Below are 24,007 nucleotides of genomic sequence, written 5' to 3'. Positions count from 1 at the left end.
GCGATCTTCCTGCTGTGCCAGCACCAGGGCCTCAAACCTTTGCTCCTGCTCCTTCCGGAGGGCAACCAGCGCCTGGTGCTGGCTCTGTTGGGCCGTGGCAAGGGTATGGATCAGGTCCTTGAAGGGGGAGGACTCCATGCGGCTGTTCTCCTCTGCGCTCCGTTCCCGGGTTTCAGCACCACTGTAGGAATGCTCTGTGGTGGGTGGAGCACAGAAGCATGGCAGGCCAGAACTGAGTTCTCTAAACTCCTTTATTTAAGCTTTACAGCTTTTGACATTCAGGACACAATCCCAGTCTCACACGCTCGCGCACACACACACAAGTATTCTGGTTGGGGAGAGAGCTCCCTTCCTCTGCTCTCCCTCTCCTCTTATAGGGCGCGGTCACTGGGGAAGACACACAAACACAGGTTAATTCCCGTCAGGTGCAGTGATTTCTGCCACTTACCTTCCCTGACTCCGCCCTCCATTCACAGACCGATGCTCGACCACGCCCCCGCTGCCACAGGGTTATAGTAAAATATCGCATGTTTGACGTCAATACTGTCCCAACCAATTTGAATATGTAATTGGAGGTACTTGGCTCTGACTGTAAGACTGTTAGGCCAAAAGTTAAAAATTACTGAACTGTTTTTTTTTCTTTCTTTTTTTTAATGTTCATGAGGGTACATGACCATTTCTTCAACCCAAAACAGCTCCTGTGGTAATTTGTGAGAGGTCTTTTTTTTCCCCCCTAAAACCAAGTACTTGACATCGAAAAAACTCTCTGCCATTTCTGTAGGTCATGTGTTGTTAGGCCAGGTGGTTGATCATATTGACTCTGTACTGGAGGAGTGGTTTCCTGGCCTCCTCAACACTGATATACAAGGTGATGGGGAGACACTGCTGAAGAGGTGGGTATTGTACAGCTTTGAGGACGCACAGGACTGGAACAAGATGTTGCTGCAGGATCTACTCAAACACACTGATAAAGGTATCACCATCATACCAACCTAAATATGTCCTTTGCATGTATTAGAACCAGGGCTTTGAACCAGAATTTTTTTCCTATTGGTTCGTTCCGAACAGAAACGGAATTTTAACGTTTCCGGTTTTGGGTTCCACCATTAAATAGACGTTCCCGAACCGGTTAGAACAAAAAAATTTCGTTCCGGGAACAGTTAATTACGTTCCCTGTCAGCTGTTTAACAAATGGCTATAAAATTATGTCTCTGTCTCATCCAGCTTAAGCCAAATGTAGGCTAATTCTATTACAACCTTCATTAAATAAGACAAGAAATAATTCAAAACAATTATTATTTCAAATGTTGGCGATTTGGATTCTCAGTATGTCTTCCCATCTACACAAACAGAAAAAGTGCCAAAAATGAAAGATAATTCGTTTAGTGTGTTACCAAAGGCTAGTCAGGCCCTATAGAGGGCTACCGCATGACGTCACCGCGCCGCGAGATTTTGTTAGGCGCCATATTGGAAGACCAGGTACACATCTATGCAAGTACATACATACATAAAACAAACTACACCTGAAATGTAGCCAGGGCCGGTTCTGCCCTAATCTGGACCCGGGTGCAACATCGCGCAACCCCCCTCCCCCCCAAAAAAACAAAACAAAACACCAGTCTAAATCAGGACAACCATCACATAACTATAACTATAAACATTTTATATCAACTATTGTAACTAAATGGGCTATAATAAATAAGCCTGCAGGCAGCCACGGCGGGCTGCCTCAGAAAAGTAACCATTCAATGACAACTGAAAGCCTGCAGCCACGGCGGGCTGCCTCAGAAAAGTAACCATTTGTCCTACCTTAAAACTCGTTTTGCATTTTCTGCCTCCTTTTTTGTATTTTCAACCCTCCGTTTATTTTCTTTCCTTTTCTGAAAACCTGATTTGTGTCCAGACATTTTGTTCTGCTACCAACGAACTAACTCGTCAGGTCTCGTCTCTCGAGCCCGCGATGATTCCCGTGGGAAGGGCAACAATTGATACATTTTTACAAACAGCCAATAGGGAGGTTGCAACGTTCAGGCTCTTCTTTGCTTAGACACTCAGTAATGCACTTATTATCACATGGAGACGTGATAGCAGTCCACCTTCCCGCTCTCTCCATTCAGTCAGCGAACGTCACACAGGAAGTGAACCCCAGCGGGTCATAGAAACTTGCGCAGGAGAAGAATGGTTTTTTAATTTGTAGGCTACGGAAACTTTGAGGAACGAAATAAAAACCGGTATTAACCGGTTACCATTATTTTTAATAAGCGTTTCTGTTCCAGAACATAAAAAATAATAAAGTTTCTGGTTTCGTTTCTGTTCCATGTGAAATAGAAAAAGTTCCCGGTTTGCGTTTTCGTTCCTTGAACCGGTTCAAAGCCCTGATTAGAACCAAACTACTTCATTTCAATCCTCTTTCATTATGTGTTTCTTTTTAAATTGTACTCTTCGGATGTTTCTAGATGGTTTGTTGGTGAACCCAGAGGACCCTCTCTGTACAATCCCCATCTCCCAGATCTGCCCTGACCTCATACTGAGTGACCAGCCAGCTAGTATCATGTTGGATCCTGAGGATCTAGAAATGGTTCTTTCCAAAGAGTGCTTACTTGGTCAGTAGACATCAGTTTCTATAAGCACGTCAGTAGCAGTATGTAATTATTTATGTACAATGTGTTTGAACAGATGTGATGAGTGAGATTTGTTTGACCACAGCTGGAGGAGGTTATTCACTCTAATGGTCTGCTTTTTGACTACAGGAGATGGAGGCTTTGGCTCAGTGTACAGAGCAATATACAAAAATGAACATGTTGCTGTGAAGATTTTCAACAAACATGCATCCGAGCTCTATGCTCATAGATTAGTAAGACAGGTAATCTTTCGACTAATTGGTCTGCAATTATAGTTTTAATTCTTGGACTTATCTATAGCGCTTCCTACACACCTGCGTCTGTTCGTTAATCCACTGCACATTCCAAAACAAAAACTAAGGTTCCAGTTTATTTTCCTCCAAATTGAGAGATGACTGGAATGACAACAGTAAAGCTACTTTGTTTGATCAGATGTTTAGTTCCATGGTTCCCAAAAAGGGGTCCATGAAGTGTGATTTTTAATTAATTAATGTTATAGCGTATGAAATCACAACACATTATTAAATATATGATATTTATTATTTAGTTCTTATAGTTGCGGATGTATTTGGCTGCCACTTGGGTTTAAACCAAGCCTCAGTAATTCAAAGTAGGCTTAAAAATAATGTCAACAAGTTTAATATATAGTATGTGATTTGTTGGTGGAACAATAACGCTTTATATAATAACCACATTCACTGGATATGAGCAATCACGCACTCTGATTGGCTACTCTACTTCTAGGATATCAGTTCATATACAGTGAGGAGAGAAAAATAAAATGGCAGAGTGTGTTGCTGAACCAACCGAGGACGAAAATAAAACTACTCGAAAACAAAACCCCCAAAAATACAAAAAAAGCAATGAAATATTGAATAAAAATCCATCCATCCATTATCTGTAGCCGCTTATCCTGTACAGGGTCGCAGGCAAGCTGGAGCCTATCCCAGCTGACTGTGGGCGAGAGGTGGGGTACACCCTGGACAAGTCACCAGGTCATCGCACGGCCGACACAGAGATGAACAACCATTCACACTCACGGTCAATTTAGAGCCACCAATTAGCCTAACCTGCATGTCTTTGGACTGTGGGGGGAAACTGGAGCACCCGGAGGAAACCTACGCAGACATGGGGAGAACATGCAAACTCCACACAGAAAGGCCCTCGTCGGCCGCTGGGCTAGAACCCAGGACCTTCTTGCTGTGAGGCGACAGTGCTAACCACTGCACCACCGTGCCGCTCTGGAATAAAAGGATTTGATGTTAAGAACATATATATTTTTTTATTTTTCAAGAATTATTATTGTAGCATTTCTTACAAATTGCTACGGTCACTTTGCCGTTTTGTTTGGGTTCAAAGTGGAAATGATTTTGTCTTACATTTTGTATAAAGTTTTTATTTATTGAATTTGCAAAAAATTAAAATCCTATCTCTCAAAATCCAGTGAATGTGGATAGAATAAAACAGCTAATCCACTCAATCTCATCATATGTGGCTTATAGCTATGATAGCTTAGAGCCATCAGCTCGTGTATGACTCAATTTTGTGGAATAACTTGAATATAAAATGATCCTTAGCCTTGCATCAGTTAGAAAGTGTTGTGCTGATTGTGCAGGAGTTGGCTGTGTTTGGCAGACTGCACCATCCCAGTCTGGTGGAGCTACTGGCTGCAGGAAGCTTCCCCCATGTGCTGGTGATGGAACTGGCTCCATGTGGTTCTCTCGACTCACTGTTTGAACATGAGAAGGGCAGCTTGAATCGCAAACTGCAGCACAGGATCGCACTGCAGGTGGCTGATGGTCTCAGGTAGGCGTACAGCACACACCCACATGTGTATGGAGCACTTGCATGTGACGTCACAGCCGATCCAGATTGTGACAGACGCCATCTTGTCGGTCAAACGCCATATTCCGCCTTCTACTTCTGGTTCTACTTCTGCTTTTACTTCTACCTTTTCTTCTGGAAAACCCTACTATATACAATTCTACTACAACGGCTGCGGCTACAAGCTCTCCCTACCTGTGCACGTTTTTTATGTTTTTTGTGTGTATTTTTGCGTGTTGTTCGTCTGTACCGGACTTCAATATCCACTACAACCGTATGGACTTACTGGACATTGGTTTCCAGCAGAAAATGACGGTTTGTAGCGATTTCCATCCAAAAAAAAACATTCCGGACGAGATAGCGAGACCAGCGGGGTCTCCGTGGATTGTTATCGGAAGCAAAGTGAAGGAGGCAGTGCCGGGAGCGGAAGCAAAAGCGAGGCTGCAGAGCCGGCCTGTTGACTAAGCTCAGAAAACAGCCACTCAAACCTCCACTGCCAAGCCTCTACCTCTCCAACGCCAGATCCATGTAAACAAGACGGACGATTTGGAATTACAACTGGAATTACCTTATTCTATTCTATAATCGGCTGGTCAGTGCTATACTCAATACTTAAGTGACTTACCCATCCAATGAGGATTCTTGTTTACAAGATGCCACATCTGAGTCGCTGACAAATCCTGAATTTCTGTAGAGATAACTGTCCAGGGATTTATAAGCACGCAGTGCTTCACCACTGAACAGCGAGGGAAAGTTAATGAGGTAATTATACATGTCTGGGTATTCCGCTGGCAGTTCAAAATCCGGTCGTGAAAACTCCGTCCGGTAAGCCATAAGGGTCACAAATCTGTAGATTGTTTATTTTAGACATATATCTAGTTATCTGTTCATTAGAAAAATGAGCCGTGTAGTCCATCGGTTGAAATTGATCTATTCTGTACACGAGTGCAGCAGTATTCAGCGGTGTTTTTGACCGACAAGATGGCGGTTGTGTACTTTCCGGTCACGTGACTGCAAGATCTCTATAGGAATGGATGCACCCATTACTGCAGTTAGAGGAATTTAACCAAATGCCATTACATTATTACATTTAACATCAGTCTTTGGCATGTCTCTGTCTGTTTCTCATCCAGATATTTGCACTCTTCAATGATAATCTACCGGGACTTGAAACCTCACAATGTGCTGCTGTTCAATCTTAAGACAGACTCGGAGATGATAGCTAAGCTGACTGACTATGGCATCGCTCAGTACTGCTGCAGTATGGGAGTCAAGAGCTCTGAAGGCACTCCAGGTACCACTTCACATGAATAAAAGAAGAGGACAAAAAACTTAGCCAGCTGTATTTTGCCAGCTTTTTGATGATGTATAAGAGGCTGGTTTACATCCAGACTGGACAAATGGCTAGATTTACAGTACATTTTCACTGCTTGCATTCACCAAATCTGTGTGTAATAATAAAACTTGTTTCCAATGTCCTGTTCTATGGTTATTGCTGAATTGTTTACTTTGTGGTTCCTTGCAGGATTCAGAGCACCAGAAGTTGCTCGTGGTAACGTGATCTATAATGTCCAGGCAGATGTTTATTCATTTGGTCTGCTGCTATATGATCTTTTGACCTGCGGAGAAAGAATATCAGATGGTCTGAAGTTCCCCAGCGAGTTTGATGAAATAGCCGTGCAGGGAAAGCTACTGGGTAACGTCAGACTGCAAGACATGACTAAATCATGTCTGTCTGTCTGCCTGTTTTTCTTTTCTGATCTCAAGGTCTTTGTATATAAAGTGCGAAACTCTATTTAGATTTTTGCCATTATTAATTGACAGCGGTATAATCATCTTTGTTACTGTCCTTTTAGACCCGGTGAAACACTACAAATGTTCACCCTGGCCAGGGTTTCAGAACCTAATGAAGGAGTGTCTGAGAGAGAACCCAGAGAACAGACCCACATCTGCACAGGTAATCACTGAGAATCAGACGGTCCTTTAATCAGAACTTCAGATTTCTGTGTGTATGTCACTTGTGCTTGTGCATCTCTGTTCCTTTGTAGGTGTTTGAATGTCTCAATTCAGGAAAGATGCTGTGTCTGATTAGTGAGTTGACTCTGCCTGGGCTGTCCTGCGAGTGTTTCACCATCCCCTGTCCCAGTGAAGGTTTGGGTGGAAGTGTGAATGGTGGTGCTGGGGCTCAAGTATGGATGGGAGGTGGCAGTAGCAGCCAGAAGCGTGGCTTTGTCACATGTGTGGATGTAGAGACAGAGAAACGATCCACACGGGTAATGAGGATCAGTAATACAGTTAAACTATAGCTATTATCCTGCTTAGCACCGCTTTTGTAGTTTATGATCTTACATTCTATTCAATATGTTATTATTATTATTATTAATGGTAGCCATGGTTCTATCTAGTTGCTAGTAAGCATGTTTTTTCCCCTGTAGGTGTAGATAATCACTGTGGTTATAACAGAATAACTAACACTTATTCCATGAAATCAAGTCGTACACGAGCTAATAGCCAACAAAGCGTATAGTTGGCTATAAGCCATGTACGATGAGATTGAGTGGAATAACTGTTTTATTCTTTCCACATTCACTGGATTTTGAGAAACGGAGCATTTTTATTTTTTGCAAATCCAATAAATAAAAACTTTATACAAAACGTCCCGCAAAATTATTTCCGCTTAGAATGTAAACAAACCGGCGAAATGACAGTAGCAATTTGTGAAAAATGCTATAAAAATAATTCTTGAAAAATAAAAAAAGATACGTTCTTATCATCAAATACTTTTTTTTAATTCCATATTTTGTTGCTTTTTTGTATTTTTTGGGGGTTTCATATTCAAGTAGAGTTTTTATTTCATCCTTGGTTGGTTCAGCAGCACGCTCCGCCATTTTGTTTTTCTTTACTCACAGTATATGAGCTGATAGCCTAGTAGTAGAGTAGCCAATCAGAGTGTGTGATTGCTCATATCCAGTGACTGTGGATAGAATAAAAAAGATTTCCCATAGGCTACATTAGCATTTCAGGTTTACTGAGTCTTCAACAATGGTTGGATGTGTATTTGTCTGTCAGGAGATTGAACAAAGCCCCGTCCTCTGCCTGGTGACTGTCAGAGTGCCTGGAGAGGTCCACGACTGGTTAGTTGCAGGAACGCAGAGTGGCTCACTGGTGGTTATGGACACAAGGAACATTACAGTTTTGCACTGTTTACAGAGAGCAAAGGATGCAGTGACCTCACTGTTCTTCCACACACCTTCTCAACGCAGGTGCAGGATTCCATCTGCTGTTATGGGCTGGGGTTGGGCTAAGATGAAATTCTTATTTCGGGTGTTATTGCAGTTTTATATGTGATATTTTTTTTTCTTATTAGCTACTTAAAGAACTATCTGTTGGTGGGAACAGCAGATGGAATGCTCGTCATTTATGAAGATTCCGTTATAAAGGTATTCTGTATTTTACCGAAAGCTCACTTACTTCCATTCTTCTGTTGATAAAATACTTGTATTACACTAACAATATGTGTAATGATTTCAAAATAGTTGGAGCTGTTTATTTTTTAGCCTTTGACAAGTCTGTCTTTCCTGTCTTTTACAACCCAGCGTGCTGATGGTGCTCCAGTCAAGCTTGTGCAGATTGGGAATGCGAACACACCCCTGATGTGTCTGGCTCCATCTGGCCACTATCAGGACCGTACCACGCTGTGGGCTGCCTGTGGCACCAGGGTGCTCTCTCTGACCGTGGACTATGACATTTCTAAGATTATAAACACCAGGTTTACATTTTATCAGTTAGTATCCATACAGCTTTCATGCTTGCAGGAAATAAATGTATATTTCTTACATGTGCAGGATTTTTTTTAATTTAGTGGCTCTCAAGGATCTGAAGGGCAGCTTCTTCATGTTGTTCTTACTTTGCATTATTTGAGCAGTCAGCAGCATCTGGCCAGCAGTGAGGCGTGTATCTCTCAGCTCGTCGTTGAGAAATATGTGTATCTGAGCAAAAATGGAGGACACAGTGTAGAAGTGTGGGACAAGAAAAGTGGAAAGATGATTGACTTCATTGACTGTTTGCAGTTACTCAGGTGAGACTCCATACACATGCAGTAACACACATGCACGTATGTACAGTTGTGGTCAGAAGTTTACATACAGTGACATAAATGTCATCTTGGATATGAATGTCATGGCAATATTTGGGATTTCAGTAATTTCTTCGAATTGTTCTTTTTCTGTGGCAGATTGTACAGCATACATCTTTAATTAAAAAAAACCTAGAATTTGGTGCACAAGTTTTAATTTTCTTTGGGTTTTCTGAAATCAATACAGGGTCAGAAATATACATACAGTGCACCTAATATTTGGGTAAAATGTCTCTTTGCAAGATTCACCTTGATCAAACATTTTTGTTTACCATGAACAAGCTTCTGGCAGAATTCTGGTTGGATATTTCATGACTCTTCATGGTAGAATTGGTAGAGTTCAATTAAATTTTTTTTTCTTGGCATGGACTCTACTTATAAGCACGGTCCATATATCTTCAACAGGGCTGAAGTCAGGACTTGTTTTAAGCTTAATGTTAGCCTGCTTTATCCTCCACAACCAGCTCTGATGCGTGTTCAGGTTCACTGTCCTGTTGTAAGTCCCAAGTCATGTTTAAGTTTCTAATGGTTTATGCTGAAGAATTCTGAAGTAGTCCTCCTTCTTCATTATTCCATCCACTTTGTGCAGTGAACCAGTTCCACTGGCAGCAAAACAGCCCCAGAGCATGATGATCCTACCACCACCACCAGCTGGTACAGTGTCCCTCTGTACATGGTGGTCATTGTGGCCAAACAACTCAATCTTTGTCTCATCTGACCATACAGCTATCCTCCAGAAGGCTTTTTCTTTGTCCGTGTGGTCAGCTTCAAACTTTAGTTAAGCTTGAAGGTGTCAATTTTGGAGCAGGGGGTTATTTCTTGGATAGCAGCCTCTTAGTCCATGGTGATCTGAACTGTAGACAGTGACCCATCAGCTTCTAGTTCATGGCAGGGCTGTGCCATGGTAGTTCCCAGGTTGTTCCTGACCATCCAAACCAGTTTCCTTTCAGCTGAGGGTGACAGTTTGGGTTTTCTTGAAGCAAAGTGGCTTGGCAAAGTGACTACACCTCACAATAACTTGGATACAATTGTTTGAACTGATCTTGGAATTTGCAGTTGTTTAGAAATGGCTCTAAGAAACATTCCGGAGTTGTGTACATCTGCGATCCTCTTTCTCAGATCTGCACTGAGCTCTTTGGACTTTCCCATTTTACTGTGTATTGGTCAATCCAATGAGTGCTATAAACAAACCCTTTTTATAAAGGCACAGAGAAGCTACCAGCTGTAGTCAATCAAGATCACTAACAGGAAGTTAAGAGACCTTGGCCTTGGCAAGATAAGAGACGTTTTGGAAGTTTCAGCACCCCTGAATTCATAATCTAAGTGAGCGTATGTAAATTTTTGACACTGTATGTATAATTTTGACCCTGTCTTGATTTCAGAAAACCCAAAGAAACTTGTGCACCAAATTCTCGCTTTTTTTTTAATTAAAGATGTATGCTGTACAATCTGCCACAGAAAAAGAACAGTTCAGAGAAATCATTGAAAGCCCAAATATTGCCGTGACATTCATATCCAAGATGACATTCATGTCACTGTATGTAAACTTCTGACCACAACTGTATGTAATATGTGGTTCATAGTGAATTAATCAGTCTGTACTAAAGTATTTCCAGGATAGTAATAATAATTCCCATTGTGAGGAATAGGATACTGAATAATTATTGTTGTATGGATTGTATTGTTTGCGAAACAGGAAGGTCAGAGCTGTGAGTGCTGACAGGTCCAGAGAAATGGAGTCATTGTGGGCTCGTGTGAAGGCTCTGCTGGTACAGCATAATGGCACACTGTGGATAGGCACTGGATCTGGACTCATCCTGCTGGTGGATCTGCCTACACGTCAGCTACTACAGGTTATCAACCCTGGCTGCCATTCAGTGCGCACTATGGCCTCCGTGCTGATCGGTACTTGTCCTTACATGTCTTTTTCTTCCTATATTTTATGGTTAAATGTAGTGATCAAATATACCATGCACTGAGAGGCTCCGGTTAAAATTATGGATACTCTTTGGCGACTGGCAGTACTGTGCCAGTCACCGAAGAGAATCCATAATTACTGGTGCCTCTGGGTGCATGGTATATTTGATTTATATCCCTCATCAAAAAAATTCCAAACTAAATGCGTTAACTTTTAACTTTCATCGATGAGATTGAATCTCGGCATAAACTCACCAGAGGCAGCAACGTTTGTTGTTTACGTCGGCATGACCTTCAACCTGCGCGTGTGCAATGTACCATGCTATCGCTTTTTGTAACCTTCCTTCCTTGTTAATTAATTAACTAACTAATTATTATTATTTTTAAACCATGCTATCGCCTGCCTTGCAAGGCATGATCATGATGCATAGCTCGACACACACAGAAATGCTCACGGAGTCATAGCTGTGACTCGAGTTGGTTACTAAACTGGTTTTTTTTTTTTTTGGTATTTGCAAAAGAGACCAAGCAGTCCATAAAAACAATTACTAACTCTCAAAATCAGAAAGCTGTTAAAACTTTTGATTTGTGTGGTTATTTTAATGTGTTCAGCTGAAAATGCCCCTAGCTAAAATATTAATGCTTTTGTTTCAATTATATTAAGGACTACTATTTTTGTCTGTCTGTATTGTAGGGGGAAAAAATACCCAACCCACAAGACTCGAGTCGGCCATATAGCTTGAAATTGTGATATCAGTTCATGGTATATCCAGGATATACCATGACTGACTCACACCATATCCATTTTTTTTTATTTTTGACATCACGAGATACATTCTTTAATCAGTGGTGAAACTATTTTATGTCACGTGAGCCATCCTTGGCCAATCCCTGCACGGGAATTTTTTGATGAGGGATATAATATAACCATATACTATGAAGTCACTTAACTTTCTACCATTGTAAAACTTTATTACTTATTAACTATTCTAGAGAAACAAGGCCAAAAAAGTGTGATTCTGATGTTGGGCAGACGTATTCACATGTCTCAAAAGAAGATCAAGTCTCAATCATGTAAGAACATATTTGTGGGATTCAGTTACCATTATTTCAGTGAGTATGTAAGTTTCTACAGACCTTTTCATCCCTTCTTCTTTGTCTCTGTGTCTGTGTGGAACAGATACGGATGCTGTGTTGATGATGTGGAGTAGTACTCTGTCTCAGGAAGTAAAGGATCTGAACAGACAATGTGGGCTGAGAGAGCAGATTGCATACAAAATGCAAGAACAGGCCCGTGACTGAACTATATTGTCACATCTGCCAGACTTAACACTAGTATAAATTATCACCACTTCATTGTTCACCGATTGTGAATTTGTGTTATTTCATTGGAAATGAAAAAGGGATCCGTGTTTATTCACTCTGTTGGTAAAAATGTTGCACAATTAAGGAAAAGCTCTTTTTATACTTATTTTAGATACCGTTTGTTTGGTCAGTATTGTCTTGTATACCAACTTTCTTCGCAGTATAAAAGCTAACTTGTCTCTGGGGAAATATTTAACAATTATTCCATGAAATCGAGTCATACATGAGCTGATGGCCGACGAAGCATGTAGTTGGCTATAAGCCATGTACGACGAGACTGAGTAGAACAACTGTTTTATTCTATCCACATTCACTGGATTTTGAGAAACAGAGCATTTTTATTTTTTGCAAATTGGATAAATAAAAACATTATACAAAACGTCCGACAAAATAATTTCCACTTAGGCAGACTTCTTTAAAACCTATCTGGCTGCACGAATTGACTTTAGTGTTGTTTTTTTGGGAGAAAGTGCCGTCTTGCTGTCATGCCGAGGTATAGAATAGCTCTAGACATTTATTTAATTCTTCCTTGGACATTTCAGTTATGTAATTTTCAAACTACTTTGAGCTTTTGAATCAGTCTTAAAAAAATTCAACAAATTTTAATGCTTAAAGATGAAGAATGTAAATAAACCAGTGAAATGACAGAAGCAATTTGTGAAAAATGCTATAATAATAATTCTTGAAAAATAAAAAAGATACATTCTTACCATCAAATACTTTCATTCCATATTTTGTTGCTTTTTTTTTTGGATTTTATTTTCGAGTAGAGTTTTTATTTCGTCCTCGGTTGGTTCAGCAACATGCTCTGCCATTTTGTTTTTCTCTACTCATGGTATATGAGCTAGTAGTCTCATAGTAGAGTAGCCAATCAGAGCGTGCGATTGCTCATATCCAGTGAATGTGGATAGAATAATTTGCATTAAATGTTGTGTTCATTTTGAATATTTACAATGGCATCTATATATGCATGGTTTTACCTACATTATTCTTGCAAATTTATTTTAAAATCTTGTAGATCAGGCTGCTGGAGAATGGTGACAGTGGTATAAAAGGATCACACTCGCATGAACTCTTTCATAACTTGCGCAATCACATCAGCGATCCTCAAGTTTGTTAGCAGTTTAGTGATTTCATTTTAGATGATGGTGGAACTACAGTAAAGAGTTAACTATTCTAGGAACCAAGCTTGTAGTACTCAAGTCCAGGACTCATGCCCTAATTTTAAGGACTCGACTTGGACTTGAGCACTGATGACTCGGACTTGGACTCTGACTCGTGCATTAACTGCATTCAGACTCGTAAATTGGAGACAAGAACTTGGATTTTTTCTTTATTTTTTTGTAACATGCCATAATAATTTGGCATAAGATATTTATATCTACAGGGCGGCACGGTGGTGTAGTGATTAGTGCTGTCGCCTCACAGCAAGAAGGTCTGGGTTCGAGCCCCGTGGCCGGCGAGGGCCTTTCTGTGCGGAGTTTGCATGTTCTCCCCGTGTCCGCGTGGGTTTCTTCCGGGTGCTCCGGTTTCCCCCACAGTCCAAAGACATGCAGGTTAGGTTAACTGGTGACTCTAAATTGACCGTAGGTGTGAATGGTTACCTGTGTCTATGTGTCAGCCCTGTGATGACCTGGCGACTTGTCCAGGGTGTACCCCGCCTTTCACCCGTAGTCAGCTGGTATAGGCTCCAGCTTGCCTGCGACCCTGTAGAACAGGATAAAGCGGCTAGAGATAATGAGATGAGATATTTATATCTACATTAATTTTTGTACTAATTTCATGTAAGAGTGCCACACCTGCGCGCCTTGGCGTGTGCATCAGATAGACTCTCTCGCACATGCGCCATAAACGACTCACGCCTGCACAGGATTAAGGCACAATCAGTGCGCCTATATAAAAACTGCGAAAACATACTTACTTTGCGAAGTATTGAGTTGCGTTACTGACACATTACCATACCTTATTTCCTTGTTTGATTTCTTGATCCCTGATTTCCTGTTTCTCGTCTTTGATTCTGCCAAGTCTACGATAATCTATTTGTGCCTCACTCTGTTAGGACTAGGACTGTTTTGGCCTCTAGAGGCCGCTGTTATTTCCTTTTCATGTCATGTTTATTTTGGCCTCTAGAGGCCGCCACTGTTCCTGTGTTTTGTGTTTGTGTTAATTGCCTAATTATCTTCACCTGTGTCCTTAATTAGTTTGTGTATTTATACCCCCTGAGTTCAGTCCTCTTGTCACGGAGTCTTTGTGCTGTTATGTTTATCTCCAGTTTCCTTTGTACTGTGTTTTTTGATCTTCTTAGCTTTTGAATTTTTGCACTTTGCTTTTCTTTTGGATTATACTCTTTGTTTTTTTTTTGTCTTTTGTTTTGCCCTGTATATAGTGTATATAGTTTAAATAAACCTTTTGATTCTTTTTCTACTTCCGCCTCACGCCTCTGCATTTGAGTCATCCCCCTGGTGGCCTAGTGGGGGTTTGCTGGATTATCACACCAACGAACCAGGTTCGAATCCCAGCAAAACCCTAACAGAAAGACTCCGTCATGACCGACTCAGCAGAGGCTGCTTCAACTGTCTACCCGGCCAACCTTCAGGGAATTATGGCAGCTTTGACACGCTTCGGAGCGACCATGGACGCTCATGGACGTACGCTCACCAGCCAACGTGAGGCCCTCGCTCGCCACGAGGAACTGCTTCAGCAAATTGGGAAAACCCTGGCACAGCTGACATCTCTGCCTGCATCTCCTGCTCCTGATCCAGTTCCTGCTCCTGATCCAGCTCCCACTCCTGCTCCAGTGCCTCCTGCAATGCTGCCTTCTTCACCTCGCGAACCCAGCCTTCCTGCACCACAGAGGTATGACGGCAAGCACAGTGAGTGCCGAGAGTTCCTTACCCAGTGTCAACTCACCTTTGAGCTTCAGCCTACCACCTACACTACGGATCGCCGCAAGATTGCCTTTGTGATCACCTTATTAGCTGGTAAGGCGCGAGCCTGGGCTACTGCTATCTGGCAAAGACAGGGACCTGAGTGCTTTGATTTCCAGCTGTTTTCTGAAGAGATGCTTCGGGTCTTCGATCAGGCAGACATCAGTACCGACGCAGCCCGAAAGCTCATGTCCATCCGGCAAGGAGGAAGCGTCGCAGATTACGCCATCTCGTTCCGAACACTCGCAGCAGTAAGTGGATGGAACGAGACTGCCCTGGTGTCAGCCTTCCACCATGGTCTGTCTGACCCCATCAAGGACGGTCTGGCCTCTATTGGATGCCCAAGTGACCTCGAAACCCTCATCTCACATGCTATTCGTCTGGACAACAGGATGAGAGAACGCCACCAAGCCTTGAGCCCCCCCAGCCTCCCTACCTCTACCTGGAGACCGTCTACCTCCTTCAGTGACTGTCCAGAACCCATGCAAGTGGGTCGTACTCGCCTCTCCGCATCTGAGAGGGAGCGCAGAAGGAGGGACAAGTGCTGCATCTACTGTGGCAAGCCTGGTCACTTCCGAGCATCATGTCCCGAACTCTTGGGAAAAGGACCGCCCCGTCCAGCCGAGGGAGGGTTGTGACGGGGCCTACCCTCTCTCCCGGACTCCCTGGCCAAGGAATCTACATCCCGGTCTCCATCTCCTGGGGTGAGTCTGTCCACTCTTGTCAAGCTTTGATAGACTCAGGGGCGGCTGGGAACTTTATGGATATTCACTTCGCCCAAAGCATCAATATTCCGACTGCACCTCTTGAAGTCCCTCTGTCTGTGTCTGCCCTCGATGGCCAAGCGTTAGGTGATGGAAGAGTCACTCAAGTTACTTCTCCAGTCTTCCTCCAGTCTCAAGGTCACAAGGAAGAAATATCCCTGCACCTGATTCCTTCACCTGAGTTCCCAGTTATTCTAGGCCTTCCTTGGCTTACTCGCCACAACCCTCGCATAGACTGGGTAACTAGCCAGGTTGTGGAATGGGGCCCTGCATGCCATGCCTCTTGTCTGCTCTCTAGCTCTCCTGTGTCTCCTGCCGAGCCCCCTGATCTCACCGAGTTATCTCAAGTTCCCACAGAGTACTGGGATCTCAAGGAGGTATTCAGCAAGAGCAGGGCCGCCATTCTTCCTCCGCACCGGGCCTACGACTGTGCCATCGACTTGCTCCCTGGGACTACCCCTCCTCGTGGCAGACTGTTTTCCCTCTCTCAGCCAGAACGCAAGGCTATGGAGGAATACCTCAAAGATGCCCTGGTCTCTGGGTTTATTCGACCCTCCACTTCACCTGCTGGAGCCGGCTTCTTCTTTGTCGGCAAGAAGGATGGGGGGCTCCGACCATGTATTGATTACAGGGGCCTGAATAAGATCACTGTGCGCAACCGATATCCCCTTCCGCTGATGTCCACAGCTTTCGACCTGCTCCAAGGCGCCACCGTCTTCACCAAGTTGGACCTACGGAACGCATACCACCTCATCCGTATCCGACAGGGAGACGAGTGGAAGACTGCCTTTAACACCCCGTCTGGGCACTACGAATACCAGGTGATGCCCTTCGGACTCACCAACGCACCAGCTGTTTTTCAGGCCCTAATCAACGACGTCTTAAGGGACATGATTAACCTATACGTTTTTGTCTACCTCGACGACATCCTTATCTTTTCCAAGACCGTGCAGGAGCACCGCCACCATGTCCGCCAGGTTCTCCAGAGGCTGCTACAGAACAATCTGTTCGCCAAGGCCCAGAAATGCGAATTTCATGTTCCCGAGGTCTCCTTTCTGGGATTTATTGTACGGACAGGCCAACTCCAAATGGACCCTGCCAAGACCCTGGCCGTCCGGGATTGGCCTACTCCCAAGTCCGTTAAGGAGGTTCAGCGGTTCTTAGGATTCGCTAACTTCTACCGCAAGTTCATCAGGAACTTCAGTTCTGTGGCAGCACCCATGTCTGACCTCACCAAAGGGACAGGTGGATCTTATGGCTGGTCTCCTCAGGCAGAAAAGGCGTTCAAAGACCTCAAGGACCGCTTCTGCACGGCACCCATTCTGGTTCTCCCGGACACCTCCCAACCATTCATCGTGGAGGTGGACGCCTCGGACAGTGGTGTCGGCGTGGTGCTCTCTCAACGTTCGGAAGGAAAGCTGCACCCCTGCGCTTACTTCTCCCACCGCCTGAGTCCTGCTGAGTCCCGGTACGATGTGGGGGATCGAGAACTGCTAGCGGTCAAACTGGCCCTTGAGGAGTGGAGGCACTGGCTGGAGGGAGCACAACATCCATTCCTGGTTTGGACTGACCACAAGAACCTGGAGTACCTCCAGCAAGCCAAGAGACTGAACCCTCGACAGGCTAGGTGGGCCCTGTTTTTCAGTCGGTTTGACTTCACCCTCTCATACCGCCCCGGCTCCAAGAACACCAAACCTGACGCACTGTCCAGACTGTTCTCTGCCACTAACAGGGAGAATGAAGTCGGGCCTATTATCCCTGTGTCCCGGATTGTGGCCCCTGTCCGCTGGGGTATTGAGGAGGCTGTCCGACGAGCCCAACGCCAGGACCCCGGTCCTGGGACGGGGCCACCAGGCCTCTTGTACGTCCCACATCAAGCCCGGGCCAAGGTTCTCCAGTGGGGTCACTCTTCCCCTCTCACCGCCCACCCGGGAGCTCGGAGGACCCTGGACTTCCTGAAAAGACGCTTCTGGTGGCCTAACATGGAGAAGGAAGTAAGGTCATTTGTCCTGTCCTGTGAGGTTTGCACCAGAACCAAGAACCCACGACAGCGTCCCCAGGGTCTCCTGCATCCTCTGACCATTCCCCGGCGTCCCTGGTCCCACGTGGCAGTCGACTTTATCACGGGTCTCCCTGAGTCACAAGGTAACACGGTCATTTTGGTCTTAGTTGACAGATTCTCCAAGGCCTGCCGCTTCATACCACTGTGCAAACTCCCCTCTGCTCTTGAAACTGCGAAACTTTTGTTTAATCATGTCTTCCGAGTCTTTGGTCTTCCACAGGACATCGTCTCAGACCGAGGGCCCCAGTTCTCCTCCCGAGTGTGGCACGGGTTCTGCAAGGTCATCGGAGCCACTGCCAGCCTCTCCTCTGGGTTTCACCCACAGTCCAATGGTCAGACGGAGAGGCTCAACCAGGACCTGGAAACCACCCTGCGAGGCCTGGCTATGGATAACCCGACATCGTGGAGCACCTGGCTGCCATGGGCGGAGTACGCCCACAACACCCTGCAGTCATCGGCCACCAAGCTGTCGCCATTCCAGTGCCAATTCGGGTTCCAGCCACCTCTGTTCCCGGACCAGGAGGAGGACGCGGGGGTGCCCTCGGTCAACCAATATGTGAGACGGTGTCGCAAGACCTGGAGCAAGGTCAGGAAGACCCTCATACAGACCTCCAGAACCAACCAGACTCAGGCCAACCGCCATAGAAGACCTGCACACGCTTTCCGCCCTGGGCAGCGTGTTTGGCTGTCCACTAAGGACCTTCCACTGCGGGTGGAGAACCGCAAGCTTGCTCCTCGCTACATTGGCCCCTTCAAGGTGGTGCGCAGGGTGAACCCTGTCTCCTACCGGCTCCAGTTGCCCCGGACTCTGAGGATCAACCCCACTTTCCATGTTTCCCTGTTACGGCCCGTACTGACGTCTACGTATGCCCCTGCCCCTAGGAACCCCCCACCCCCCCGCATCTTCCAGGGGCAGACTGTGTTCACTGTGAATCGCCTGCTTGACTCCCGCCGGGTCCGCGGCGGGTTGCAATATCTGGTGGACTGGGAGGGCTATGGTCCTGAGGAGCGCTGCTGGGTTCCTGCTCGGGATGTCCTTGATAAAGAACTATGTCGGGACTTCCATTCGGCCCATCCGGATCGCCCTGGGAACGTCAGGAGACGCTCCTAGAGGGGGGGGTCCTGTTAGGACTAGGACTGTTTTGGCCTCTAGAGGCCGCTGTTATTTCCTTTTCATGTCATGTTTATTTTGGCCTCTAGAGGCCGCCACTGTTCCTGTGTTTTGTGTTTGTGTTAATTGCCTAATTATCTTCACCTGTGTCCTTAATTAGTTTGTGTATTTATACCCCCTGAGTTCAGTCCTCTTGTCACGGAGTCTTTGTGCTGTTATGTTTATCTCCAGTTTCCTTTGTACTGTGTTTTTTGATCTTCTTAGCTTTTGAATTTTTGCACTTTGCTTTTCTTTTGGATTATACTCTTTGTTTTTTTTTTGTCTTTTGTTTTGCCCTGTATATAGTGTATATAGTTTAAATAAACCTTTTGATTCTTTTTCTACTTCCGCCTCACGCCTCTGCATTTGAGTCATCCCCCTGGTGGCCTAGTGGGGGTTTGCTGGATTATCACACCAACGAACCAGGTTCGAATCCCAGCAAAACCCTAACACACTCGACCTATTGCCTGTTTCACGATTTTGCCTGCCGTTCTGGATTGTTTACCTGTCTTCACTTGTATTAATAAACACATCTTCTGCACTTACATCCGTCTCCCAACCATCTCTGACTGAATACTTCGCACTCCCTGACAAAGAGAATGCACATTCATCTGTTCATACGTCATGTTCAGGAACAAACTAATGTTAATGGCGCTAAAACAGCCACCGTCAAACAATGCAGTTGGAGTCTTGTTCTCGGACTCGACTCGGATCAGTAGTGGACTCGACTCAAAATTTTTTTTAATGACTTGGACTTGAACACTGGGGACTCGAGACTGGACTCGGACTTGAGGTTTCGTGACTCGACTACAACACTGGTAGGAACAGTGACCTACAGGCTCGCAGCATTGTGTGACAGAACAATCCATATTACTGAAAACTGTAAGATGCAACAGACAGCTTGTTTGATTTCCCCTTACATCAATCCTTTATTTAAAAAAAATGCAAGACTCCCAGGTATATGTTACAATACTATAATATAAATAATTATTATAAAATAATACTATATTTACAGTTATGTAATACTTCATGCATATCAGAATGTTTTGCTCTAATGTGCTGACAACTTTATTGCCCCCTTCCCTGAGTTCTCTTTCAGGGATCCTTAAGGGTTCTCTGCTTCCTAAAGTGCTCCAACTTAAGACCCTCTGCAGTAAGGAACCTGTCTGTTGCGCAGGGTCACATAAAACCGTTAAGAGCTCACCAAGAGGAACAAGCCCAAGAACCCAACCCGTCCTGTCCCCTTCTTTTCTTTTCTTAAAAAGATTGCACAGCTTATTTTGCAAAGGGATTGTAATGTTGTTCCCCTGCCGGAACTACTTATGAAAGAACTGGACAATAAGCCAAAGATAATTTACTGCTCTGAACAATATATTGCTTTATTTTTATTCAAAATATGAATGTGCATGCTAATGTTTTTTGTACTGTCGTTCTGTTAAGAAAAAAATTTGACTTTTATTTTTGTCATTAAAAAATGTGTTTCTTTTATATTTAGTTATGTATTCTATTGATACAAGGATTTCAGGAGTGGATAGTTGCTGGACAGACAAAGACCTAACAAAACCTTATGTGTATAGAGCCATACTTCAGTAGAACATTAATCCATTTTTAAAGATGAAGAGCCTCTAACTTTTTTTTTTAAATGATGGTTGAAGTAATTAACAGGTTTTTGAAGGCCATAGAAGGCATTGAATTCAACTGTGAAAATGTTTAGCAGTGTGGAATGAATGAATTGTACAGTGCTGTGTTAGTCATTTACCAGAGGAACACCTAAGCAATTAATACAATGTTTGGTGATAATGACAGCTTTTTAAACTAAACACAAATATAATTTTAGATTGTATATATCACACAGGAATTTAAAGAAACATGAACTGGACATTTATTGAATTTAATGTGTTTAATCACATGATAGTGCCAACACATTGCACTAGTTCCACAAACAAAAAAGTTTCATTGCTGATTTTCACTTATACTTTAAAGAGTTTAATGCTTCTTGTTTAAATGTCCAACAATAATCTTCATACATTGATGAATTCCAGTTTCATTGGTACTAGTTTTTCATTATCTCAATGTCTTGGCGAAACTTTTCATGTTCATCACTGACTGCCACCAACATTTGCAGAGATTATGTCTAAGTGTGTATGTAGACAATTAATCTGGAGTGACGTATTTAAATAATATTGGCTGGCGGGGGGGGCATGGTGGTGTAGTGGTCAACACTGTCGCCTCACAGCAAGAAGGTCCTGGGTTTGAGCCCAGCGGCCGGCGAGGGCCTTTCTGTGTGGAGTTTGCATGTTCTCCCCGTGTCTGCGTGGGTTTCCTCCAGGTGCTCTGGTTTCCCCCACAGTCCAAAGACATGCAGGTTAGGTTAATTGGTGGTTCTAAATTGACTGTAGGTGTCACAGTCCGGCCCAGTCCATCCATGCCTTAGATTGTGGGACTTCCACGCCGGCTCCAGGACAGGAATTCAGTCTTGCCTTGCTGAAGGCCATTTCCTGAAGCGGCACTCCCACACCTGCTACCACTCCTCTCCCATCAGCCAGGGCTTTTTAAGAACTGTTTGGAGCTACTCCATTTGCCAGACTGTCTCTTGTAGACTTTCCTCGCCTCGCTACAGCTCACTGGTATTGTGTCTTCTTGATTCCCCCTGCCTGAATTTCTCCTTGTTTTTTGTTAAGATTTTTCTGTCCTGTTTTTTGTCCCTGATCGTGTCTACCTGCTCCTCTGTGTTTTTGACCTCCTGGCCTGTTTTTTGACTACCAATTTTTGCCTGAGCCCTACTGTACCTTTGCCTTTCTGCCATCTACTTCATTAAAGAAGTTTTCTCTTTACACTGCCTGTTTTCTGAGTCTGCTCTTGGGTCCTCGCTTCACCTCAGCTTGCCATTCCTGACAGCACAGTCTGGCCAACATGGACCCAGCAGATTTTGCCCAGCTAAGAGCAGCGGTGCAGAAACAGGGAGCTCTCCTTGGGACCCACCAACAGGACATCCAACAGGTGAATCAAAACCTTGTTGCCATCTCTGACATACTCAATCTTCTTGCCACTGAGCTACAACAGCTTCAAGTAATGTCTGCTCCTACACAACCCCCTCCACCTACCACTCCTCCAGCTCCTGCTCCAGCCCTCTTCAGAGAGCCGAGACTTCCCGCCCCACAGCCATACGATGGAGAACCATGTACCTGCAGATCATTTTTATCTCAATGCTCACTAACCCTCGAGCTTCAACCACTGGCCTTCCCTACAGAGCGTTCCCAAGTGGCCTACACCATCACTCTCCTCACTGGCAAAGCTAGGGAGTGGGGAACAGCTATGTGGGATGCTAATGCACCATGCTGCACCAGCTTCAAGGATTTCACAGAGGAGAGGAGGTGAACCTTTGATCACTCTTTGTCTGGCAGAGAGGCAGCAAGAGAAATCATGGGGTTGCGGCAGGGTGCCCGGTCCGCTTTTGACTATGCAATTGAGTTTCGCACTTTGGCGGAATCTTGTGGCTGGAATGAGAATGCCTTGTTTGATGCATTTTTGAACGGGCTGTCAGACTCCATCAAGGATGAGCTGGTCTCACGAGAACTGCCACCTGATCTCCCTGGTCTCATGGACCTCACCAGTCGTATTGACTCCCGGATGAGACAGCGGGTGAAAGAGAGAACTCGGACTAGTCTTGCTCCCCCTCAGCCTCCCATTCCTTCCGCTGAGCCAATCCAGGTAGACCGAGTCCGCATCTCACCTGAGGAATGACAGCACTATCAGGATATGAGGGCATGTTTTTATTGTGGACAGCTGGGGGATTTCTGCCAATCTTGCCCTTTAAAAGGAAGAGCCCACCAGTGAGTTTAAGGGCCCTAGTGGGCAATGTCCAGAATCAGCCCCCTACCGATCGACCTCTGCTCCCAGTGGTCATTATCCATGGCAATCAGCCCCATGACCTCCAGGCACTCATTGATTCAGGGGCTGACAGAAACCTGATCTGCTCGACCACCGCCAAGTGCCTGGGGATTCCACTACTGGCTCTGAACCTGTCCCTCACTGTCCTGACCCTTAACGGTACTGATCTGACCACCATCACCCATAGAACAGCCCCAGTCACCTTAAGAATTTCTGGCAACCACTCTAAATCCATCCAGTTTTTTGTCATGAGCAATCCCCATGTGCCCATAGTTCTTGGTCTGCCTTGGCTAACTCTACATAACCCCCATGTCAACTGGACTAACAACACCATTTTAGGATGGAGTCAATTCTGTTTATCGTCATGCCGGAGATCTGCCCTCCCTCATGCTGAGCTGCTCCAGCCCACCATTGGTGAATATCCTGACCTCTCTAACGTGCCTCCCGAGTATAATGACTTAAAACCTGTGTTCAGCAAGTCTCAAGCTGTTTCCCTTCCTCCCCATAGGCCCTATGACTGTGGAATTGACCTTCTCCCTGGGACTGCACCACCTAAGGGGCGACTTTACTCTCTCTCCCCTTCTGAAAGGCAAGCCATGGATAAATACATCACAGAGTCCTTAGCAGCTGGAATTATTTGTCCCTCCTCTTCTCCTGCAGGGGCAGGATTCTTTTTTTGTGGAGAAGGACAAATCCTTGCGCCCTTGCATTGATTACCGTGGGCTAAATGACCTCACCATCAAGAACCGTTTCCCCCTACCTCTCCTGTCTATGGCATTTGAGTTACTGCAGGGAGCCCAGATTTTCACCAAGCTAGACCTGCATAATGCTTACCACCTCGTGAGGATCAGGGAAGGGGACGAATGGAAGACGGCATTTAACACCCCACAGGCCACTACAAATATCTTGTGGTTCTGTTCGGCCTGACTAACGCTCCCGCAGTTTTCCAGGCCCTCGTTAATGATGTCCTGAGGGACTACCTTAACATTTTTGTTTTTGTTTATCTGGACAATATATTGATTTTTTTTTCCTTGCTCCCTTGATGAACACTGCATCCATGTCATGCAGGTCCTTCAGCGACTCCTGGAAAATAAACTCTTTGTTAAGGCTGAGAAATGCGAGTTCCATAGAAGTTCTGTCTCCTTTCTGGGTTTCATTATCTCCCCACACAGATTCAGATGGACCCCCTGAAACTCAAGGCAGTTGAGTTTCTCGCTTCAAGTTCACACTTTCCTTCCGCCCAGGCTCTAAGAATGGTAAGCCCGATGCCTTGTCCAGAATGTTTTCTCCCTTCCAGGAGGAATCGACCTCCCCTGAGACCATCCTTCCTCCACGGTGCCTGGTGGGGGCC

At 44.8% G+C, this 24,007-nt stretch overlaps 1 protein-coding gene across 6 annotated transcripts in view; it reads left to right on the top strand.

Moving 5' to 3' along the window:
* The window catches only part of lrrk2 (leucine-rich repeat kinase 2), an 84,121-nt gene extending 71,615 nt beyond the window's left edge, over positions 1-12,506 (top strand). For 4 of the 6 annotated variants that reach the window (XM_060914932.1, XM_060914930.1, XM_060914929.1 and 1 more), the window contains exons 37-51: positions 782-973; positions 2,457-2,603; positions 2,751-2,863; positions 4,237-4,427; positions 5,579-5,739; positions 5,971-6,141; positions 6,302-6,402; positions 6,494-6,718; positions 7,515-7,708; positions 7,813-7,885; positions 8,042-8,229; positions 8,368-8,523; positions 10,277-10,485; positions 11,491-11,571; positions 11,678-12,506. In XM_060914932.1, the coding sequence (XP_060770915.1) occupies positions 782-973; positions 2,457-2,603; positions 2,751-2,863; positions 4,237-4,427; positions 5,579-5,739; positions 5,971-6,141; positions 6,302-6,402; positions 6,494-6,718; positions 7,515-7,708; positions 7,813-7,885; positions 8,042-8,229; positions 8,368-8,523; positions 10,277-10,485; positions 11,491-11,571; positions 11,678-11,799 (2,324 nt within the window). In that variant the 3' untranslated portion in view covers positions 11,800-12,506. The remainder of the gene's footprint in view (positions 1-781; positions 974-2,456; positions 2,604-2,750; positions 2,864-4,236; positions 4,428-5,578; positions 5,740-5,970; positions 6,142-6,301; positions 6,403-6,493; positions 6,719-7,514; positions 7,709-7,812; positions 7,886-8,041; positions 8,230-8,367; positions 8,524-10,276; positions 10,486-11,490; positions 11,572-11,677) is intronic. The other 2 variants (XM_060914933.1, XM_060914931.1) reach the window with 2 other exon arrangements.
* The last annotated feature ends 11,501 nt before the right edge of the window (positions 12,507-24,007 follow it).

This window comes from Neoarius graeffei, chromosome 2 (assembly GCF_027579695.1).
Source record: "Neoarius graeffei isolate fNeoGra1 chromosome 2, fNeoGra1.pri, whole genome shotgun sequence".
NCBI classification, from domain to species: domain Eukaryota; kingdom Metazoa; phylum Chordata; class Actinopteri; order Siluriformes; family Ariidae; genus Neoarius; species Neoarius graeffei.
The sequence above is the reverse complement of the archived record's forward strand: the minus strand, read 5'-3'. Positions and strand labels throughout refer to the sequence as shown.